Source organism: Hyperolius riggenbachi, chromosome 9, assembly GCF_040937935.1.
Source record: "Hyperolius riggenbachi isolate aHypRig1 chromosome 9, aHypRig1.pri, whole genome shotgun sequence".
Taxonomy (NCBI): domain Eukaryota; kingdom Metazoa; phylum Chordata; class Amphibia; order Anura; family Hyperoliidae; genus Hyperolius; species Hyperolius riggenbachi.
Genome location: NC_090654.1, coordinates 219,256,784 through 219,274,236, shown reverse-complemented (window position 1 = coordinate 219,274,236; position 17,453 = coordinate 219,256,784). Strand labels below are relative to the sequence as shown.

Sequence of the window (17,453 nt, the reverse complement as noted above, 5' to 3'; positions counted from 1 at the left end):
AATCCTTAAAATAAAAAGAATGAAATAGTATCAGTATTTTGCAGTTCCCAGTATGCCCCCAACCCCCAGTTTGAGTTAGCCATAGGTGGTCCCCAGTACAAGTAGCCAGGGGTCCCCTTAGTATAAGCTTCCCCCCAGTACTGGTGTCCAGATATGCCCCAAGTATAGGTAGGCAGACATATGTGCCCCAATATAGGTAGCCAGGCATAGGTGCCTCCAGTATAGGTAGCCAGGCATAGGTGCCCCCAGTATAGGTAGCAAGGCATAGGTGCCCCCAGTATAGGTAGCCAGGCATAGGTGCCTCCAGTATAAGTAGCCAGGCATAGGTGCCTCCAGTACAGGTAGCCAGGCATAGGTGCCCCCAGTATAGGTAGCAAGGCATAGGTGCCCTCAGTATAGGAAGCCAGGCATAGGTTCCCCCAGTATAGGTAGCCAGGCATAGGTGCCTCCAGTATAGGTAGCAAGGCATAGGTACTCCCAGTATAGGTAGCCAGGCATAGGTGTCCCCAGTATAGGTAGCCAGGCATAGGTACTCCCAGTATGGGTAGCCAGGCATAGGTGCCTCCAGTATAGGTAGCCAGGTATAGGTGCCCCCAGTATAGGTAGCCAGACATATGTGCCCCCTGTATTGGTAGCCAGACTTATGTGACCCCAGTATAGGTAGCCAAGCATAGATGCCTCCAGTATAAGTAGCCAGGTATAGGTGCCCCCAATATAGGTTTTTATCACAGTATTATTAAATTATATATTAAATTATTTATTAAATAAGCAGCATTGAAGGAAACATTCAATAAGAGAATAAGTAGCGAAATTATGATAGCATCACTAAAGTGGTTATCAGATTATTTCGACCACCACCTGCAATATACCGGTAATTGCTTGGGTAAAAATAAAATGATAGAATAATAAAAATACAGGTAGTCCCCGGTTAACGAACGAGATAGGGACTGTAGGTTCGTTCTTAACCTGAATCTATTCTTAAGTCAGAACATTGTGCCATCTCTGTCCCCTGTACCTCCTCTGTGCCCGCCCTGTGCCTCCAGTGTCCTTCTCTGTGTCACCTCTACCCTTTGTACCGGCTTATACAAGTTTAAAAGACATTTTTTCTTTAAATATTTTAAGTCCGATTTTTTTTTGGACTTGATCCCATGGAAACACAGAATCTATGCCGTTCGTATCAGCAGGTCATTCGTAAGTCGGGCGTTCGTAAGTCGGGGACTACCTGTAATATATAAAATAAAGAGGTTTTCCAAGTGAGTACACGGTTTTTGCACACTCACAGAGTACTTTGGATGGTTTACCCTTTGATTCATTCTCTTATTTTAGGCACTCGAGGCTTTAACAAGTGCTGTAAAAGCCCGATCTGGTTATTGCAATGCTTATTATCAGCGAGGATTGTGTCGTATGGGTCTACAGCAGGCTAACTGTGTGCAGGACTTCAACAGAGCTCTTGAGATTGACCCAGAGCACTTCCAGGTAAAACAACTCTTATGCTACTATACTGAAAATGTTTGAGTCTTACTAGAGATCATTGGCATTGCCAGTTTCTGATTCTGATGGATCTCTGTTGGTGCCATCTAATTTCTGATGGAAACCTGACTTGAATTGCAATTCCAACTTCTTGCATCAAAGTCTACTATGGGGTGGCCATCTTGGTTTGCCATGAAAATTACTGCGGAGGTCAGCACACCTGTGGGAACATATCCCAAGTGGAAATAAAACTTTAAAATAGTGGCTGTACACACTTAAACAGCAAAGGATCCCCTTCTGCAATTTCACCTTGAGCCCGTATTTAGACATGGAGCCTGAATAAAAAGGGAGGGCAGTGTGCATGCAGCCCCCCTCTTCTAAGCTAGACCAAGATACATGACCTTATTCATTGTGGAGGTGAGGGAAAGGGAACCTTGCAACCGGGTGCAGCAAAGGCTCCTCCTCCCTGCAAATCACCCTTGTCCTCGTGCTGGAAATAGGACTATGTTCTCTCTCCCCCAAAAAGGGGGGTTTAATCATAAATCTTAGTGGGCATGTATTGGCATCTGTAGGTACCATTTAATAAAATGGAGAACCCAGTATTCTGCTGCCACCCATGGGAATTGGTGTAGGGTTCATTTGCCTATACACAACACAGAAAAACAAAGTACTGTATATACTTGAATATAAACCAATCGGTGTATAAGCCGAGGTACTTAGTTTTTCCTTCAGAAACTAGAGAAGTCTAGTATATAGGAGAAACACACCCTTTCCCTTGCTTACCCTTAGTGACCCTGACCCTTGCAAAGGTCATACAACAATTGCGGCCATCATATTCTTCACACCCATAACAAGTGTGGCCATGAAAACACCTGATCTGAAGGATGGACCCCTTTAGTGGTGGAAGGGAAGGTTAGTAGTTGGTGCCCTCTCAAAGCTCTGGGTGCCCCTGCAGTTATGCCCCGATAGGCGCTTATCAGGCAGTGTATGTCTAGATACCAAAGTCAAGCCTGGAACAAATACTTTTTAATAATATCTACAGTATATACTGTTTTTTATCTGTATGTAAGAAATCAATAAAGTTTGTTTGCATGCAGTTCTGCTGTTAGCTGGGATACATTAGGGATAAAAGTGGATGTTGTTGTAAGTGCAGTACATGTGATTGTATCAGGATGTCATAAGTGTACCAGGAACATTAGTTCCATGTGTGGCTGAGGCACAGTATGCTCTTTCGCTGATAAGTGCTAGTCTCATCTGTACACCTTCCACTTATTTGAAAATGTACTGTTTTAATGCAGGCCTATTTGTGCAGAGCAGCGTTCTATGGGCTTAAGAAGAGATACTCCAAAGCCATCATGAACTGCAATGCTGCAATCAAAGTCCAGCCACACAGCGTAAGAGCTTATCTCTACAGAGGAGCATTAAAGTACTACATAAAGGTGAGACCTCTTCACAAGTGATACTTCGCTAAGCTTTTCTTTGTGTAAGTGCTTGTGCCACGGGGGCTTCTATGCCAAGTATATTGATGTTCAGTATTATTCTCTCTACACTATGGAAGGGATATAAGACTATGACCAAAATAGGAACATTAGATCATGAGCCTCTCTGAGGGCAATGTTCAATGTACTCAGTAAATATGCTGTGAAAATATGTCAAAGCTATATCAAGAAAAGCATAATCGCACTTTCAGTATAAAGTAATTAGTAAACGGACACAGCCATTAAAGAAGAATTGTAACGACACACAGTTATGGCTGAAATTGTTGGCACCCCAGAAATTTTTCCAGAAAATCAAGTAGTTCTCACAGAAAAGTATTGCACTAACACGTTTTGCTATACACATGTTTATTCCCTTTGTGTGTATTGGAACAAAACAAAAAAAGGGAGGAAAAAAAGCAAATTGGACATAAGGTCACACAAAACTCCAAAAATGGGATGGACAAAATTAAAGGGTGTTGTACACTCTTTGGAAATATAACCAAAATCAGTCACTTCCCATAACCATCAATAAGCTTCTTACACCACTCATCAGGAATCTTGGACCACTCTTCCTTTGCAAACTGCTCCAGGTCTCTCTTATTGGAAGGGCGCCTTAACCCAACAGCAATTTTAAGATCTCTCCACAGGTGTTCAATGGGATTTAGATCTGGACTCATTGCTGACCACTTCAGAACTCTCCAGCGCTTTTTTGCCATCCATTTCTAAATTCTGAGTTTTCATGTATGTTTGGGGTCATTATCCTGCTGGAAGACCCAAGATCTCGGACGCAAACCCAGCTTTCTTACACTGGGTTCTACAGTGTGACCCAAAATCCTTTGGTAATCCTCAGATTTCATGATGCCTTGCACATATTCAAGGCACCCAGTGCCAGATGCAGCAAAACAACCTAAAAACATAATTGAACCACCACCATATTTCACTGTAGGTACTATGTTATTTTCTTTGTAGGCCTCATTCCATTTTTGGTAAACAGTAGAATAATGTGCTTTACCAAAAAGCTCTAGCTTGGTCTCATCTGTCCACAAGACGTTTTCCAATAAGGATTTTGGCTTACTCAAGTACATTTTGGCAAACTGTAGTCTTGCTTCTTTATGTCTCTGTGTCAGCAGTGGGGTTCTCCTGGGTCTCCTGCCATAGCGTTTCATGTCATTTAAATGTCGACTGATATTTTGTGCTGACACCGATGCTTCCTGAGCCTGCAGGACAGCTTGGATTACTTTGGTACTTGTTTGGGGCTGCTTATCCAGCATCCGAAATATGCTGCGTTGCAACCTTTCATCAATATTTCTGTTCCATCCACGCCCAGGGTGATTAGCTACAGTACCATGGGTTGCAAACTTCTTGATAATGTTGCGCACTGTGGACAAAGGCAAATATAGATTTCCGGAGATGGACTTGTAACCTTGAGATTGTTGCTAATGCCGAAATTCTGTTTTGTCCCCACGTTTATTGCCTGATGAAGCGGGCTGGGCCTGCGAAACGCGTTGCACTTTTTTGGGGTACTATTTAATAAATGTGATTGCTACTATTCAGACAGTCTTTCGTGTCTGCTTTATGGAGGTAAGTCCACCACTTCCTCCCAGCAAATTTTAAAGTTTTTATCCGCTTTTATCCTGCTGGCGCCTCTGTTCTCCTACTGCTATACCGTGTCCACCCCTGGTGGAGGGGTGATCTACCCCCTTTCGCATCTACAGAGAGCGACTTCTTATCCCTGAGTGAGGACAGGTCTAATCTCCTCACCTGCCTATACAGTGGTTGCCTGTGTGGTAACCCACGTTTGTGAGTATAATTTTCTCACGATAACCTTTACTTCATTTATGCTTAACATACTACACTATATTGGGCTCTCGGTTTCTCTACACTTTATCAGACAGTTCTCTTCTCCTCTTTCTGTTGTCCATGCTTAGTGTGGCAGACACAGACACACAATGTAAAGACTAATGCTGAGAATACAGGATGAGTTTTTTCAGCAGACTTACTATCCGATCGATTTTCTGATCGATTTTGATTCACTCCTATGAGAAAATGAATTAAAAAAAGATTCAAATCAGATCGAACCTGTCGTAAATGATCTAGCGAGTCATCTATCTGCCAAAAAAAAACTCACGGTGTATTCCCAGCATAAGTGAAATTCTTTCAGGTGTGATTTTTAAATTGCCCACACCTGTTACTTGCCCCAGGGGAGATTAAAGGAACATCACATGCATGAAACAATCTTATTTATCCACAATTTTAAAGGGTGCCAATAATTTTGTCCAGCCCGTTTTTGGAGTTTTGTGTGACATAATGTCTAATTTTCTTTTTTTCCTCCTTTTTTTTGTTTTGTTCCAGTACACACAAAGGGAATAAACGTGTATAGCAAAACATGTGTTACTGCAATGCTTTTCTGTGAGAAATACCTGATTTTCTGGAAAAAGTTCTGGGGTGCCAACAATTTCAGCCATGACTGCATAGTAGAATGCTGTAAATTATTCAAGATAATAGCTCTCTAGATTGTAAGCCTTCGGCCAGGGTCCTCCTTCTTATGTCTCCTACCTGTTCACGCACCTCCATTACCGTACACCCACCCTATGGATTTGAATGAACTCGACTTGCCTAATCTCCATGACTAAGCATTACCTGGTACTCATACTGTGCTGCGTAATCTGGTTTGCATGTATTTCAGTATTGTCTTATTGCTGTATGTCACCCCTAAATATTGTCTGTAACCTAAACTGATGTCCAGCGCTGCGTAATATGTTGGCGCTTTATAAATACAGTAAGTAAATAAGTAAGTACTTAGTAAAAACTTAGTAATAAGATACCCCCTTTTGTGTTAATTATACTTGCCAAGGGCACCGCCTCTGACATAGAAGACCATGGTTTGAATCCCGGCACTACCTATTCAGTAAGCCAGTACCTATTTAGTAAGGAGTCCTTGGTCAAGACTCTCTAACTCTGCTACTTCCTACTGAGCAAACCCTTAGTGAATGCAGCTCTCAAGCGCTTTGAGTCCAACAGGAGAAAACCGCTACACAAATCTGGTTTCAGCATCAGAAACTTATTCCTATAGCTATATATTACTGTATATTGGTATGTAGCCCCGCCCTCCCACTGAGGGTTAGCCTAGGCTGTTTATTATGGGGAATTCTCCCCCTCCAGAGAGTTCTGGGAGACCGGATCTCTTTTCTACTGGCTTCAGTAGATGAACATTCCACAGAGATCCTGTCAGTGCTAAAGACGTTGCCGCCTGTGATACATTTCAGAATGTAAATCAGGGAGAGGAAAGATTTTACAATGGGCAAATATTCACTAAATCATTTATAAATATTGTATAAAAAAAATTGAAGTAAATCAGGGAGATCATTAGGTGAAGAATTTGGCTTCTTACCTCGGGAGAGAGAAGCCTCTGGATCCATCACATGCTTCCCCGTCCCTCCGTTCCAGTGCTGGGATCCCCAAAGTTCAACACAATGTTGCCTGCACTGCACAGACGGATTGCGCAGTAGCACAGAGCCACCACTCGGTGGAAAAAGTTAGTGCAATGCAGGCAAACTCGCCGACGAGCTTTCAGGGGTCTCAGTGCCGGAACAGCAAGTAGGAGGGTGATAGGAGAAACCCGGGGAGGATTCAGAGGCTTCCCTCTCCCGAGGTAAGTACCCACATTGGGACCTTCCTTTAGTAGTCCTGTGGTATGGTTGTATCTGTCCCTGAACATAAAACCAAAGTGAGCGACTGGAAATAATGTTAGCACAAATCCTTGTGATGTATACTGTACTGAAAACTGCTTTTTTCCCACAGTTAGAATTTCACTTTAGGGAATCTGAGAGGCAAACCTGTCATTTTAAATCAAAAGCTTGACTGAACCATCGATTGAAATCAAACATACAGGGTTTTATCTGTGGAGCGTGTACGTTATCAATATTTTCTTCCTTCCAGGCCTATAAGTTGGCAATCCAGGATTTAAGTAAAGCTGCAGAGTTGGATCCGTCTTGCTCTCTCGTGTATTACAACCGAGGAGTTTGTTACCATCAGATCAACATGTACGAGAAGGTAGGACATTGGGGCAGCCTGGGATGTGGAGTCATGCCACAAATAATTTCAGTGAGGGAATTATTTGCAGACAGCTTGTTTAACTGAATGCAGTTCTCTGAGGGGATTTCTCTGTATCGTAAAAATAGATGTATGAAACGGCAGCTGTGGGTTCTGTTATGTGAAACAGGACAGAACTAAACAGAACGACTCATTTGCATTTTACAGCTAGAAAATAATTGCTAAAATTGGATATTATCAAGGGCTTCACACTTAATCTGCTGGTTGTGATCGTCTACATAATGAATACAGCATACGAGTTTGTCATTAAAAAAGACAAACAACATGCAAATGTAAAAAAAAAACCCATAAAACTAATGGGAGAGATTTACTAATGGAGGTAGTTGGGGAAATGCAACTTATCTGTGTTCAGCTTTAAACATCCAATCATATGCAGACTGTTATATTTACCCTTTACTCAGAGATAGATTAAGATGTAATGGGGTCCTAGGCAAGGTTGTCCAGGGTGGGCCATTTATATGGATACACCTTAATAAAATGGGAATGGTTGGTGATATTAACTTCCTGTTTGTGGCACATTAGTATATGTGAGGGGGGAAACTTTTCAAGATGGGTAGTGACCATGGCGGCCATTTTGAAGATTGCCATTTTGAATCCAGCTTTTGGTTTTTTTTTTAATAGGAAGAGGGTCATGTGACACATCAAACTTTTTAGGAATTTCACAAGAAAAACAATGGTATGCTTTGTTTTAACGTAACTTTATTCTTTCATATGGCATTGCACTTTTCATTGTTCTTAGTAAGCACTTTTTTAAACCCGGGTATCATCCCACCTGGACTTTAAAAAGTGCTTACTAAGAACAATGAAAAGTACAACGCCTGATCAACAGGTAATCATTGGAAATTTATCAGGAACCATTAGGATACTGATAGGTGCTAATTATTTCTCCACTGTGCTCATTGTACTGACATCGGGCCTAGTCCAATTTTCTTTTTCTCCTTAGTTTTCTCTTAGGTGATATTTAACATCTTATCAATAAAATACCCTTTAAGCCACCAACAAGCAAGAAAACACTCAGTAATTTTGATAGTACTTTTCACCTTCTTTTTGGTACATTTTCAATTGCAGAGTTCTGAAAAGTTATTTTAAACAGAAGATGAAAAGTATCTCCTAGGAGAAAACTTGAATTGGCTCTGGCCCATTGTCTATTATTTATATGCAGTATGGGGATGAAATATTTGACTTTAAAGTGACCCTAAAGTCAGGAAGAAAAAATGAGTTTAACTCACCTGGGGCTTCCCTCAACCCCGCTGAAGCTGATCGGTGCCCACGCTGACTCTATCAGATGTCCCTGGACCGGCCGGCGGCGACTTCCGGTTTCGCCGTCACTGGCCGACAGGCTGGGAACGCGAGTGATTCTTCGCGTTCCCAGCCAGAATATCGCCCCCTATGCTGCTATTGCAGCATAGGGAGGCCGTCGAGAAGTATGTATTAAAATGATGTATATTTATTAAACATGTGTTATATATCTACAGTGGAGCTGTTTACAAAGCCTATTTTTGGGAGTATCTAGAGCAGAACTAATTAAGGGCTTATATAGCACGCTGAGAGTTAGAGCTAGTACGAGTACACCAAAATTCGCTAAGCATAATGGCAAACACATGAGCTATTTTTGTAGCAATTAGCAGTAGTGATTCTGGGCATGTGCCTAACAGTTTCCTATTTATGCCTAGCAATTTTAGAGCGTTTTGTTATAGTGATTTTGTAGCTCTTGTAAACTTTGATCTGGAAGTGAACAGCTTTGGGCAAAAAAAACCCACTTTGAAATATTGCTCTGTTCAGCATTTTATAGAGCGATTTTTCACGTTTCCTATATGTAATCGCCTTCAAAATGCTGCAGGACCCAGGTTTGCGTTTGGGGAAAAAAACACATCGCTCTGTTGTGATCCTCCCCATACAAACATATTAGCCAAGTGATTTTTGAAGCACTAGCCATTTAAAAAGCACTCAGAAGCGCTCTTGGATGTGCACCAGCTCTTAGTGCAGAGCAATTTTTTCATTAGCAATCAATTGTCTTTATTATTATTATTAATTATTATTTTAGGGGGGTTGTCAGTTATCGAAACGTATCTCATACAAATCTTCCAATATAGTTCATACTTCTTAGAAACAAGTGCTATCCAGGCATTGAACTACTATTCCTTTAATAAATAATGCGGTTCGCTTGCAGCTGAGGATGCAGGATGCTAAGCAATGAATAGGCAGACTTGCACGATCGCATTATGCCCTACTGAGTTCAGAGGTTCCTATCTCTACTTCTGGTGTGCAGAGGGCCATGGAAGTTCACCTCTCTAGGCATACTATGGCCTGTGCAATATTCCATTCATCTGCCAGTTGGAGCCCCTGTGGCATACTAAGCTGAAGAATCGCAGCCTCGATACAAGAGTAGTTTAAATAAGATTAATTGTTATCCCTGACTGTCCTTAAGGAGAAAGCTGATGTGATATTCTTATTTCATGTTTTGTGTGAAGATTGTCTCATAAGTAGTACGTTTCTGTTACTTTCTGTGTGTTTTTAGGCTTTGAAGGATTATGCCATTGTGCTCCTTCTGGGAGGATGGAAGGAAGCTGATATTAAAGTTCTGGTAAACCGTGGATTGCTGTACCTCGACCTTTCAGACTATGCCAATGCATTGGAGGTACAGATTCTTTACTCCTGACTGATCACTATACTTATGAGTGTCTTATCTTTGTAGACGATGATATATAGTATTCTCTGTTAGAATTATGTTTTGCAGAAGATAATGAATTTAGAGTAGCTGGCAGGCTGACAGCATATCAGCTAGTGACAGGGAGACATCACTTCTGTCACAGATGAGGGCACTCACTGTAATCTTAATGCATCTGTGGCGGGGGGGGGGGGATTCATTGGCCTGACATATCGGGCTGTAACTGAACCGTGTCTAGCTAGCTTTACTCTGATTCCTCTTCTTTGACAAGAAACTTACAAAAACATGAACTGAAAGGAATACGGAAGTGGTCTTACTAGCTCTCTTAAAAAATGCCAGTTGCTTGATTATCTCTAGAATAAGGGGTTGTTTAGGATTTTTAAGGGGGGAGCATAAAAATTAGCATATTATATAAAGGAGTGGATTAAGGATCCACTCAGTTTATAAAATATGTATATTAACAGATTTTATTAGATGTCACAAGACCCTAACCACAAATAAAGCTCATAAAAACAGTTACCAGTAGAATCCCTTTATAGTAAATGCCAAAGGACAAGGAAAAAGTAGATATATAACTTCTATATTAGAAATCTACTATATCAGAATTGGTCTTACATTGTGTATTGATACAGTTGTTGGGACCTGAGGACTGAGTTTACTACATCCAGAGGTTTACTATATTAGCATTTACTATAACGAGATTCTACAGTATAGTATTTACAAGAGTGTTAGATTTCAAGTAACTACACCCACACTGACATATGAGTCACGATATCCCAAATATCGGTAATATTAGCAATGCAGTTTGCCCTTATTTAGGTCACTTGTCAGAAACAGTAGGCAGGGCCACACACATAAGGGACGAACAAAGTAGCCAATCAAAATTAATACAGCAATCCTAAACCACATTAAGCACTTCTATCTGAATGACTATAGTTATCTAGAAAGACATTACTCAAGTCTAACTACTCAAATCCTGTCTGTTCCGGCGGCATATATAAGGTGGCGATTTGTGAAGGGGAACAAGTGTTCCCCGAGCCAATCACATTGCCTTGAATGAATGGACATGACCCCATTCAGGGGCCATTTCAATTCATAATAATGAAAGTAAAAAAAGTGTAAAAAAAAATATGAACACTTGCTGGTAGCCCTGGATAGTGTTTCTAGCACCATCTACTGCCCTAGAAGTAATATCACCCACCCCCAATTACCAAATGAAAAAAATAAAAAAAAATAGTTGCCTTAGGGACTCTTTTTTTTTAATATGTATGTCATGATGATATATTACTGTTGTTTTAGTAAATAAGGGCTTGTAGTTATTGTCCGGATACAAAAAAACCCAATTACTGAAAAAATACATAGATATTTCCAAATAATATATTGTCGCCATACATTTTACTAGGAACATAATTTAAATGTTGTAATAACTGGGACTAATGGGCAAATAAAATGGGTGGGTTTTATTTATAGTGGCATTGCTTATTTTTAAACTATAGGGGATGTAATTGGAGAAATAGTGTATTTTTTCCCTATAAAATGCATAGAAAATAAAGTCATTACCGGTACTTAACCCATTCAGGTTCCGTCGTTTTCACGTGAGAAATGTTCACCTCCCATTCATTAGCCTATAACTTTATCACTACTTATCACAATGCACTGATCTATATCTTGTTTTTTCCGCCACCAATTAGGCTTTCTTTGGGGGGTACATTTTGCTAAGAACCACTTTACTGTAAATGCATTTTAACAGGAAGAATAAGAAAAAAATGGAAAAATTCATTATTTCTCAGTTTTCAGCCATTATAGTTTTAAAATAATACATGCCTCCATAATTAAAACTCGCGTATTGTATTTGTCCATATGTTCCGGTTATTACACCGTTAAATTATGTCCCTATCACAATGTATGGCGACAATATTTTATTTGGAAATAAAGGTGCATTTTTTCCATTTTGCATCTATCACTATTTACAAGTTTAAAATAAAAAAAAAATATAGAAATATTTCATCTTTACATTGATATTTAAAACGTTCAGACCCATAGGTAAATATTTACATGTTTTTTTTTTTTTTTTATTGTAATGGTTTTTGTTTTTTTATACTAAACATTTTATTTGGGTAATTTTGGGAGGGTGGGAGGTAAACAATAGATTTATAATGTAAATGTGTGTTAATTCTTTTTTTTTTTTTTTTCAGGTGTTGTATTACTTTTTGGCCACAAGATGGCGGCCATGAGTTGCTTGGCTACCGAATCCGCGGCCGGGAGTGCGCGTGCACACGCACGATCGGCCGCGGGGGCTCGCGGTACCGTGCATGGTTCCTGGACGTAGTTTCTACGTCCAGAAACCAAATTAGGTTAAAACAAGTATCGCCCACAAAGACCCTAATTTATGTCGAAAAAAAACCAAAACAAGATATAGATCATTCACATGTGAGAAGCAGTGATTAGGATTATGGCCAAATGAATATGAGGAGCACTGACAGGTGGAAATAGCTCTTGGCTGTAGGGTGAAATGGCCTATAGGCTGAAGTGGTTCATATAAGCCCCTGGCTGCTGCTTAGAGGACTACTTGGCCTTTCTTATTACTTGCAAGCTCTACAGTGATAGCAGGGAAGAAGTGGGGGCTTCTTCACCCCACGTTATATTGGCTCTCCAATATAGTAAATGGTTTATTTAGTGTGGGTGTTTGTAGATATAGTCAACACTTTGAGACCAAGATGGGTCTCTTTATCAAGACATAATACATTCTGCGCTATCCAAGGAAAAACTTACAAAGAGTGTCGTGTGCAGAACAGTGGCTGCTGCAAGAACTGGATATGTCACATACTATCCAGATGTCAACAACAGGAAAGTTGAAGTAAAAGAAGCATTTTATGATCTGTAAGGTCTGACGATCTGTATCTCCAGCCCTCAGCCTGTGAAAACTTCACTCCCCTCTCCTCCTCCCTCCTCCCCTCTGCCTCTGAAATCTCTAGCCAGTAACCTCCTCCTGCCCAGACTGAGCTCCCATAAGCCCTTGCTACTAAGGCTGAGACTGCCAAGGCACTCTGGAGAAGCTGTGGGCTAGGCTTGTTTAATTTGTAGGGAATTGGAGTATTAAAACAAAAAAAAGTATTTGGCTTGAGGAATGCCCTATAAACTATGTGAAAGGAACACAATTATGCAATCAGTAAAAGTTTATCTCGGATCCACTTTAACTAGTCATGGATCTTCAGTTATTGAAGGATTGTATTACTAACAAGCCCTTCTTCTTCATAGGATTTCAAAGCCGTGGCCAGGAAAACTCCAGGAGACATAAAGATCCATCAAGTGATAGGAGACTGTCATCAAAGGTATCAAGATCTGTGCAGAAATCATTCATATAATGACATATAACATACAAAAAAAGGAAAGAAATGATTTTGAATACATACTCACTTTTACTTTTTTCATATGGTGCAAAATGGTCGACCTTCATTCAAAGATTTTCTTATTTGCAATTGCTAAACCCACATTATACTAGCAATGTGCAGTGTCTCCTAGGTAACGTGAGTTGCGCTATTTGCGCAGGTTGTGCTAAATACCAGTAAAACTGCCATTGCATAAATACCAGGAAATTGCTATGTGCCTAAGGTAATTTTATCAGCGTTAAGTGAATACAGCACAATGTCACTATCGTCTGTGCAATATTAACCACTTGATGACCCTGGGCTTAAACCCCCCTACTGACCAGGCTATTTTTCACAATAGAAGGCTGTGCAGCTTGGTCGGGTTGCTGCACAGCCCTACAGCTTGGCACGCAAACTATTGTAGTTTTTGAGAAAATCGATTTTAAAAAATTCAAAGAAAAAATGGCTTTTAAACTTGTATAAGCAGGCACAGAGGGCAGAGGTGACACAGAGGAGGACACGAAGCACAGGGGGGCACACAGGAGGTACAGGGGACAGAGATGGCACATTGTTCCGACTTAAGAACAGGTTCAGGTTAACATCTCCTTCGTTAACCGAGGACTACCTGTATATTTAAAGCGATCCAGTAGTGGGTAACTACAATGCAGACTGGTGGTACCTCTGTCTGATATGTAACCATACCCCCAATGATTGAAGGTCAGTCCATAACACAATTTTTCATGCCTAACGTAGTAGCAGGCTGATGCAACACCGTTACCTACCTATGCTTAACACTAATTACTCTCCACATTCACCAAACATTAGCCACTCCCACCTATGCCTAATATTAACACCTAGCATTAACCCCCTCATCTAGCCAATATCCAGAGCTCAGCTAATAATACTAAAATGCTGAAACCAATATCTCAACATTCTTTTCTACTAGCAGCATTTTGCGATGCAATTCCATTCCCCATCGGATGCAAAATGCTAGGTACTCACATCACTAATGGAAACGGCGCGGGGATGTTTCCATTAGTGTGGTCTGTTTGTGACACAAATTTTTCCCAATTGCAATCATGTCTGCTGCATTTTTTGTCACTTAGGAGCACAGGAAAACTGCATAATGGTCGCACCACTGAGCGATTTATATGCGATTCGTCAATTCAAAATTTAGTCCTGCTCGTTTTTTCTCCCCTGGTCAGAGATAGCAAATGACCGCAATTGTGCTGAATGCCTGATGGATTGGCCGAAAATTGCTGCGGTATCGCTGTAGGGGAAAATAGGTGAAACACAATCAAATTGCGCTGCGATAATGTTCCTCAGTGGAAAACAGCCTCATATCTAGACCTCAGCTAATGATTGCCGAATTCCATAGCTGTTATGTTATTACTGCAAACTTACATTGCAGAATATGGTCTTACTGCGGATATGGCTTTGCTGAGGATTTGTCTAGCAACATCCATCATCCAACATCCATCGCGACTTATGAGATCATCTTTGAGAGTATTTAAAAGACCACTATCGCAAAAAAATGTAAAATTTAAATACATAAATAAAAAGCAAATTTCTCCCAGAGTAAAATGTGCTATAAATTACTGTTCCCCATGTCACTCACAGTAGAAATCTGACAGAACTGACAGGTTTTGGACCAGCCCATCTGCTCATGGGGGATTCTAAGGGTTTTCTTTATTTCCAAAAGTACATAGTGAATCACAGTTGCTCAGTCCAACTGTCAGAATAGTGTGCAAAGAGGTAGGAGGGTCGGCATGCATCTTTATATAGAATTTTTCCATGAATTTCTTTTGGAAAGAACAAATGAAATACTGAGATCCCCCATGATGAGATGGACTAGTCAAAAACCTGTAAGTTCCGTCAGATTGCTACTAACTACTGTAAGTGACAGCAACATAGGAGAAAAGTAATTTAACCCTCCTGGCGGTTTGCAAAAAAATCGCCAGGGGGCAGCAAATCTTTTTTTTTAATTTTTTTTTTTTTTTTTCATGTAGCGAGACAAAGTCTCGCTACATGATAGCCGCTGCTCAGCGGCATCCCCCCAGCCCCTCCGATCGCCGCCGGGGATCGGAGATCCGGAGATCCCGTTCAAAGAACGGGATCTCCCGGAGGGCTTCCCCCGTCGCCATGGCGACGGGGCGGGATGACGTCACCGACGTCATCGACGTCGTGACGTCAAAGGGGATTCCGATCCACCCCATAGAGCTGCCTGGCACTGATTGGCCAGGCAGCGCACGGGGTCTGGGGGGGGGGGGGGCGGCTGCGGCGCGACGGATAGCGGCGGATCGGCGGGTAGCGGCGGCAATCGGGCACTGCACGCAGCTAGCAAAGTGCTAGCTGCGTGCAGCAAAAAAAAAATTATGCAAATCGGCCCAGCGGGGCCTGAGCGGTGCCTTCCGGCGGCTTACCCCGAGCTCAGCTCGGGCTTACCGCCAGGAAGGTTAAAGCTCATTTAACTTTTGAAGAAACATATGTCTTATCTGTGTGTGTTTACGAGTATTTTAAATTTTAAAATTTTTGTTGCGATAATGGTCCTTTAAACTTTTAGGCTACCTAAAATGATATTTCTGTATGTATGAGATCATCTTTGAGAGTATTTAAAAGACACCTATCACAAAAAAATGTAAAATTTAAATAAATAGGTTACCTAAAATGATATTTCTGTATGTATGGTTAAAGAGAACCCGAGGTGGGTTTGAAGAATATTATCTGCATACAGAGGCTGGATCTGCCTATACAGCCCAGCCTCTGTTGCTATCCCAAACCCCCCTAAGGTCCCCCTGCACTCTGCAATCCCTCATAAATCACAGCCACGCTGCTGACAAACAGCTTGTCAGAGCTGGCTGTGTTTATCTCAATAGTGTCAGTCTGCTGCTCTCCCCGCCTCCTGCAGAACTCCAGTCCCCGCCTGCATCCCTTCCCTCCCTGCTGATTGGAGGGAAGGGACGGGGCAGGGACCGGAACTATGCAGGAGGCGGGGGAGCAGCTGAGACTGACACTACAGATGTAAACACAGCCTCACAATACGGCTGTGATTTATGAGGGATTGCAGAGGGCAGGGGGACCTTAGTGGGGTTTGGGATAGCAACAGAGGCTGGGCTGTATAGGCAGATCCAGCCTCTGTATGCAGATAACATTCTTTAAACACACCTCGGGTTCTCTTTAACAAAAAAAAACACAGTGTAGATGTTGATACTACATTTCATTCTTTTTAAAACCAGATTTCTTATTATAGGCTACAACAATATGAGAAAGCTGTGCAGGCATTTGACAAGGTGCTGCAGCTAAACCCCTTATCCCCGGAAGGGTACATTGGCCGTGGTAATGCCTATATGGAGTATGGCCATAATGAGGGACTCAAGTGTGCTCAGGCAGATTTTGTGAAGGCCCTTCATCTGAACCCTACATGCATCGCTGCTCGGATATGCCTGGGTTATAATTTACAGGTGAGTAATATTTCAGTGGCTGGATAGTGTAATGGTTAAAGTGTACCAGAGCTGTCATTATAGTAAGATTTGATACTTACCCGGGTCTTCCTCCAGCTCCATAAACACGTGCGAGTCCCTCGCCGTCCTCCTGCGGTCTGCCATTCAGACGCAATCAGCCCTGGTAACTGTCTCAGTCCCTCCAGTCGTGGTCTTCTGTGATTGCACGAAACACCCGAGCATGCGCAGAAGACCAGGACAGCCGTGACTGAGCCGTGACTGAGCCAGTTACCGGGGCTGATTGCGTCTTAATGGCAGACCGTGGGAAGACAGCGAGGGGCACACACGTGTTTATGGAGCTGGAGGAAGCCCGAGGGCTCTGCCTGTGACATAGGAGACTTGGGTTCCAATCTCAGCTCTTCCTATTTTAGTAAGGCAGTACCTATTCAGTATGGAGTTCTTAGGCGAGACTCCCTAACTGCCTACTGAGTGCGCTCTAGTGGCTGCCTCGCAAACACATGAGTGTGACAGTAGAAAAGCGCTATACAAATACTGCAATTATTACTATTATTCTGTAGGTGTTATTCCTGAGTCTCCAGTGATGTAATGACAACAGGTGCTGTTTGCATGTCCTTGAGTGTCTTACAAAGAAGCTATGCATAAGTCAACTCTACCATTTTAGGATGCTAGAGTAGTTACATGGGTTAATGGGTCATTACTAATCCATTGTTTATGTTTGCAATAAGAGAAGTAGAGATAAATCACGACTTAAGGCTCCCTGCATACTGCAAATCCGTTTTCCGATTCTGATTCCGTTTCCGAATTTCAATTCTGATTTTCCCTGAATTCATTCAACAGAAAAACAGATCAGAAAACGCAACATGCAGTAAAGATTAAAAATCGGAATCGGATGTAA

At 41.6% G+C, this 17,453-nt stretch overlaps 1 protein-coding gene across 4 annotated transcripts in view; it reads left to right on the top strand.

The window, feature by feature from the left end:
• TTC6 (tetratricopeptide repeat domain 6) overlaps nucleotides 1-17,453 on the top strand; it is a 201,699-nt gene that overhangs the window by 138,938 nt on the left and 45,308 nt on the right. For all 4 annotated transcript variants that reach the window (XM_068254020.1, XM_068254019.1, XM_068254018.1 and 1 more), the window contains exons 23-28: nucleotides 1,327-1,476; nucleotides 2,769-2,909; nucleotides 6,888-7,001; nucleotides 9,580-9,699; nucleotides 12,988-13,061; nucleotides 16,348-16,558. In XM_068254020.1, the coding sequence (XP_068110121.1) occupies nucleotides 1,327-1,476; nucleotides 2,769-2,909; nucleotides 6,888-7,001; nucleotides 9,580-9,699; nucleotides 12,988-13,061; nucleotides 16,348-16,558 (810 nt within the window). The remainder of the gene's footprint in view (nucleotides 1-1,326; nucleotides 1,477-2,768; nucleotides 2,910-6,887; nucleotides 7,002-9,579; nucleotides 9,700-12,987; nucleotides 13,062-16,347; nucleotides 16,559-17,453) is intronic.